General features: G+C 40.2%; 1 protein-coding gene across 1 annotated transcript in view; it reads left to right on the top strand.

Annotated features, from left to right (window-relative positions):
- Window positions 1-6,784, top strand: part of NUPL1 (nucleoporin like 1) — a 48,520-nt gene that overhangs the window by 11,910 nt on the left and 29,826 nt on the right. The window contains exons 2-4 of the mRNA XM_011959127.1: window positions 1,372-1,514; window positions 2,793-2,828; window positions 6,478-6,627. Coding sequence (XP_011814517.1) covers window positions 1,372-1,514; window positions 2,793-2,828; window positions 6,478-6,627 — 329 coding nt within the window. The remainder of the gene's footprint in view (window positions 1-1,371; window positions 1,515-2,792; window positions 2,829-6,477; window positions 6,628-6,784) is intronic.

The following is a 6,784-nucleotide window of genomic DNA, read 5'->3' as shown; positions in this document are numbered from 1 at the left end:
CGACAGAGCGAGACTCCGTCTCAAAAAAAAAAAAAATTATGCTAAGTAGGTACTGTTAATTCCTATTTTGCAGATGAGGAAATAGAGGCTCAGAAAGGTTAAGGAATGGCACACAAGTACCAGAACTTGGGGGAATTGGTATTAGAACCCAGCCACACTATTTCTGCCAGAGATTTTGAGACTTTAAAAATGATATTGGGTTCTCCCATGGTGATTACTCTTTATGGAAGAGCAGCAAAGGAAGTAATAAATATGTATGATAAAGAGGATTCCCCATTATGCTATATAATCTCCCTTAACTCTCCTACATAATTTTTGAAGTGCCAACTTGTCAAACTTTGCTTGCTTTCACAATTTGTCTTCCCACCTTTTTCTAGCAAATCTGAACCTCTGAGTCTTGATAAGGGTACTTGAAAAGTTGTGAACTTTGTTCACATTCACTTGCTTTTATCAGCTGTTCTTTTTTTTAAGCTTTCGAACGCTCTCTGAAGAGTTTCTGTTAATGAACACATGATCCTGAGACACGGTGATTTTGCTTTGCGTTTAAGTTTTGCCAGGAAATGTGCCTACTAGTTTTTCTATTTTGCTTTTTTTGGTGGTAAAATCCCTAACTCTGAGCTCTCCCCAACCCCACATTGCCCTGTGAATGTGGTAATGTAGCAACGGAGAGCTAGTGAAGATAACTTAAAATCACTTTTCTATGACCATTTTAAAATATGCTAGGTTTCAGAGATTGGTGAAAATAGAATAATTGTGATCCTTACTTATGATTACCTTGAGATCTGAAATCCTTATTGCTATAGACTGCTTTTCTTGAAATCTGGTATTGTTTTTTTTTTGAGAGGGAGTCTCGCTCTGTCACTCAGACTGGAGTGCAGTGACACTATCTCGGCTCACTGCAATCTCTGCCTCCCGGGTTCAAGTGATTCTCCTGAGTAGCTGGGATTACAGGCACATGCCACCACCATGCCCGGCTAAGTTTTGTATTTTTAGTAGAGACAAGGTTTCACCCTGTTGGTCAGGCTGGTCTGGAACTCCTGACTTCGTGATCCACTAGCCTCGGCCTCCCAAAGTGCTGGGATTACAGGCGTGAGCCACCGCGCCCGGCCTGAAGTCTGGTAGTATTGTATGTTTTTAAGCCTACGTTTACATGTGGATTTATTTTTAAGGAAGAACAGAAACGTGTTTGAACTTGGTGGGTTAAAGGCAAATTTATTTTTCTTTTTGGGTCCTATGACAGTGTATTTGATATGTTACGTGAATGAAACTATCTTGAAGAGTTAATTTTTATTTTTCTTAAGTAAATATTGGCTCTAGTAGACTTCCTTTTGTGCATGTAGTTTTTGTTCTGTTTTTGTTTTTTTAAATAAGCAACCCTTCTGTGGGGCTCAATTTTGGAAATCTTGGAAGTACTGCAACTCCAGCAACTACATCTGCTGCTTCAAGTGGTTTTGGAACCGGGCTCTTTGGATCTAAACCTGCCACTGGGTTCACTCTAGGAGGAACAAATACAGGTGAGGAGGATCTGGCCACGTTGTCAGAGAGTAGGCTTGGGATATTCTTTCCTAATTCTGTCCTGTGTCTCCGTTTACAAGGATCGTCACTGGTAGTAGACCCTAAAAAATCATAAATACTAAGATGAAAAGAAATACAAGGAATTGGAATTAAGGGCTAGTGATATAGGCCCGATCAGTGACTGTCATCTACTCTGAAGTAAGGAAGGAAAACATACAAACATTAAATTTTTAGATTGTATAATGTAGAGTTTTTCATTAGTGAAGATTGTTGTTTAAGCCAGCTTTATCAATTTGGAACATTAACATACATGAGATAATGAGCACCCTTACTGTAACATATTTTACATTTTTTTTTTGGATACACAGTCTTGCTCTATTGTCTAGGCTGGCGTTCAGTGGCATGATCATGGCCCACTGTAGCCTTGCAGCCTCTTGGGTCCAAGTGATCCTCCCACCTCAGCCTCCGGAGTAGATGGAACCACAGGTGTGCACCACCACGCCTGGCTTTTTTTTTTTTTTTTTTTTACTTTTTGTAGAGAAGGGGTCTCCTCCTGGTCTTAAATTCCTGAGGTCAGGTGATCCTCCTGCCTTGGCCTCTCAGAGTGCTGGGATTGTAGGCCTGAGTTACCATGCCTGCTCTATAATTTACATTCCTAAGAGATGTTTTACATTTTTGCATTATTAAAACAATAAGTGGGAAAAGGGCAATAGATAAAGGACTTGAAGGTTTCGAAAACAATGGAAAATTTTTGTTTTTAATACAGCTGGAAAAATAGTGTTTCACTGGAGCTGACCATTTAAAAAGTTTGCTTCTTTATTTACCCTTTATTTTCTAATACTTTGTTTTTTTACTACTTTTTGCATTGATCTTCCAGCTTTGAGTGCAGCACATTTCACAGCCACATCTATAAAATGGAGAATGACAGGAATAAATATGAGCAGATTAGTCAGTGAGCTGCTTGAGACAGCTCAGTGTAGCATTTTGTTTGGAGTTGCTTTTTTGGTCTTGCTTAATTTTGTTATAAGCAATAGTTATTTGCATTTTATAAATTTTATTCCTTAATCAAATTATGCACAGCTTGTAATATGAAAACCAGTGCTATGGGAAAAATGCGTGATTAGTGGTTATGGTGGCAGATACTATGATATGTGTTGTTCTAATTAGAAGTATTGTCACTCCCTGAGGGTGATTTTAAGTCTTTGCCTTATGACGAGTAAACCAAAAAAATGTCATCTTCATTGATGATTAAATTTTATTTCTCTTTTTGTCCCCAGGAATAGCAACAACTATAACTACAGGATTAACTCTGGGTAAGAATTTTTGAGGAAAGATCCCAGCTCTGTGGTCTTCTAATAATTTTAATAAATTGAGTGATCTTTCTACTCTTCTCTCTTCTAATATCTCACAGAGCTGGGGTATAGAAAAAAGTGTGTGTATCACAGATGGTGACTTATCAGAGAACCTTTCAGTATTTGAGTAGTGAAAAAAAGGAATGACTTTGTAGAGTACTTTTATAATTCAGAAAAGTATTTTAAATGCAGAAATTGTTTTTAATGTGGAAGTTTATTTCATATTACTTTTTTTAGTCATTTGACTTTATTTAGTGGAAAAAACACCAAACTTTAAGCCAGAAATTTTGAAAGTAAGCCTCTAAAATAGTTGTGAGGCCTTAGGTAATATTTGGGGGCTTTTAGTTATCTAAAAAATTGAGGGTATTGAACTAATATCCAAATACATAATACCTTCTGTAGTGTTACGCTAAAGGGAATGTGAATAACTAGGGTTTCAGCCAGCTTTTAATCTGGATGGCAGTCAACAATGTGAATGGAAAGGAAAAGGAAATGAAAGAACATTTAGAAACCCTTAAATTGAGTTTTAAAATAAGGATTGGCAGACTTCATTTGGATGCTACACCTGTTATTAACAGAAAAAACAACACATCTGTTTATCACCAAGGTTTTGGACTGGATTGGCTACAAAGACAAGCAAGTGATTCTTCTTGTTTTCTTTCTTGCTTTCTTTTCCCCCCCATCAGACAGGTTCTTCCTCTGTTGCCCAGGCTGGAGTGCAGTGGCACCATCACAGCTCACTGCAACCTCAAACTCTTGGGCTCAAGTGATCTTCCCTGAGGTTCCCAAGTAGCTAGGACTATAGGTACATACCACAGTGCTCGGCTAATTTTTTTTTTTTTTTTTTAAGAGATGGAGTTTTGCTCTTACTGCCCAGGCTGGAGTGCAATGGCGCAGTCTCGGCTCACTGCAACCTCCGCATCGTGGGTTCAAGCGATTCTCCTGCCTCAGCTTCCCAAGTAACTGGGATTACAGGCATGTGCCACCACACCCGGCAAATTTTGTATTTTTAGTAGAGGCAAGATTTCTCCGTGTTGGTTGGTCAGACTGGTCTCAAACTCCCAACCTCAAATGATCCACCCGCCTTGGCCTCCCAAAGTGCTGGGATTATAGGCGTAAGCCACTGCGCCTGGCTTTTTTTTTTTTGGTAGAGACAAGGTCTCACTATGTTGCCTAGGCTGGTCATGGACTCGTAGCCTGAAGCCGCGTGCCCTCTTTGTCCTCCCAAAGTGCTGGGATTATAGGCGTAAGCCACTGCGCCTGGCTTTTTTTTTTTTGGTAGAGACAAGGTCTCACTATGTTGCCTAGGCTGGTCATGGACTCGTAGCCTGAAGCCGCGTGCCCTCTTTGTCCTCCCAAAGTGCTGGGATTATAGACTTGAGCCACACTACGCCTGAGTCTTGTTTTCTGAGGTTGCAACCCCATACATGATTTCAAAGTACTGTACTCTGGCAGGAACTTACTAGTTGTGGTCAGGGCAATCTAGAAGCATTGTTTCTGGCTTCTTTTCTCTCAGTGATTTCAGGTTAAGTCAATGCAGGTCATTCATACATTTTTTTACTTAATATTGTTTGAGCAGTTATTACTTCCTAACCATGCGGCCTTGTGTATACATGATGCCTTGAACATTGAATATTATCTTGTGGCACTGGTAGTGAGGATGGTCCTTGATGATGACATTGGGAACTGCTAAGGGTTAGAGCAAGACAGTCTGTTGTGAGGTGGAAGGGTTAGGCAGGTATATTAACATGTTCTTGTATAATCTGATAAATTTCCTAAAAGATGTGGGAGAGGCACCATGAAAGGCAGAGGAAGAAAACAGTATGGTTTACTTTACGGGCAAGAAGCATTTCAGACAGAGGATTGGCAAATGCAAAGGCCCAGTCATAAAAGCATTCAGGGAAATACGAAATATTTTGTTCTTGGAGCTTAGAAATCAGAGGTGGAAATGGTGGGCAGAGTTGAGATTTGCGGAGCAGGTTGGGACCAGATAGGAAAGGGAGGTATATGTCATGCCTTTAAACTCTATTTTAAAGACAATCTAGAGTTAATAGGAACCTTAAGTTGGGCAGAATCACCAGGATATTTGTGGGGGGGGTTTGTTTTTGGTGGTGGTGGTGTTTTGTTATTTTTTTTTTTTTTTGAGACGGAGTTTCGCTCTTGTTGCCCAGACTGAAGTGCAATGGCATGATCTCGGCTCACTACCACCTCTGCCTCCCAGGTTCAAAAAATTCTGCTGTCTCAGCTTCCCGAGTAGCTGGGATTACAGACATGTGCCACCACGCCCAGTTAATTTTGTGTTTTTAGTAGAGATGGGGTTTCGCCATGTTGGCCAGGCTGGTCTCGAACTCCTGACCTCAGGTGATCTGCCTGCCCCAGCCTCCCAAAATGCTGGGATTACAGATGTGAGCCACTGCACCTGGCTTTTTTTTTTTATAATTTTAAGAATAGATTAGAGGTTAGAAGAGACTGATACCAGAGAAATAAATACTGTTGTAGTAGTTCTTAAGAGAGAGGTGGCCTAAGCTAAGGTTTTTAAGGATACTTGTAGTACAGGATATTTCTGAAGTGCAGTCGACAGGATTTGTGACTAATGGAGTACAGGAGAAAGAAGGGATGTCAAGAATGACTGGTTTCTGGCTTGAGGAATTGAACTGAGCAAGGTTGGAGATTTAGCAAAAAGTTTTTGTGGTGAGATATATAGGAGGCCAAAGGGGCATCAAGATAGAACTAGACAGTGAGGACTTAGGTGAATGTCAGTTTAGACTTAATCACCTGTAGTTGAAATGATAAAAGTGGGTGAGTCGTTGGGGAAGTAAGGAAGTGGAAATGGAACCCTAGGAAGTGTCATTTAAGACATGAACAGAGGAAAGACAGCTACAGAAAAAAAAGAGCTGAAAAGGAATAGGGAGACAGCTGGGGGCGGACAGAGACACAGGGGCCAGAAGAAAGGAATAGAGAATGGTTATTAGAGTATTAGAGAGGAGGGACCATTTTTCTGCTGAGAGGGAAAGGAGGAGAATAAATGCTGCGTTAGAGGTAAATCTAGGAGTAGAATTAAAATTGATATATTACATTGATCGGATTTTCTTTTTTGTTTTGTTTTACTTTTTTTTTGAGACAGAGTCTTTTGTCTCCCAGGCTGGAGTGCAGTGGTGTGATTTCAGCTTACTGCAACTTCCCCCTCCCAGGTTCAAGTGACTATCATGCCTCAGCATCCCGAGTAGCTGGGGTTACAGGTGTACACTGCCATACTCGACTAATTTTTGTATTTTTAGTATAGGAGGAGTTTCACCATGTTGGCCAGGCTGGTGTCGAACTCCTGACCTCAAGTGATCTGCCCATTTTGGCCTCCCAAAGTGTTGGGATTACAGGCGTGAGCCACTGTACCAGGTCATTCTTTTGTTTTTCTTAACTCAAAGAGCCATCTTTTTTGTGTTCACCATGGTTTAGTCCAACTTCTACATATCTTCTCTCACAGATGTATCCTCCTTCTGTTGGCAAAAGGTAGTATCACAAACTTTTAGGGATCCATATTGAAACCGGTATAATAGAACACTTACAGGTAAAGTAGAATTTTGTTTGTTTACTTAGCTATTTATTTAAATAGGAACGCCAGCCACTACATCTGCAGCTACAACAGGCTTCAGTTTAGGATTCAACAAACCTGCAGCATCTGCCACACCATTTGCTCTACCTATTGCTTCTACCTCAGCTAGCGGTCTGACTCTTTCGTCTGCTCTGACATCAACTCCAGCAGGTGAGGTGGAATGAAAAATCATTGCATTCAGTGGTTAGATTTCAATTTTATCTGGTTAGAGAACATAGATAGTCACCTTTACTAAACATAACTTAGGATTTTGACTACAGAAATTACTGATTTATAAAGAAAATAATTTTTAATGTGTTAGTCTGGA

Source organism: Colobus angolensis, unplaced genomic scaffold, assembly GCF_000951035.1.
Source record: "Colobus angolensis palliatus isolate OR3802 unplaced genomic scaffold, Cang.pa_1.0 Scaffold113, whole genome shotgun sequence".
NCBI lineage: Eukaryota > Metazoa > Chordata > Mammalia > Primates > Cercopithecidae > Colobus > Colobus angolensis.
Note: the sequence above shows the minus strand (reverse complement) of the source record. Positions and strands in the feature narration are given on the sequence as shown.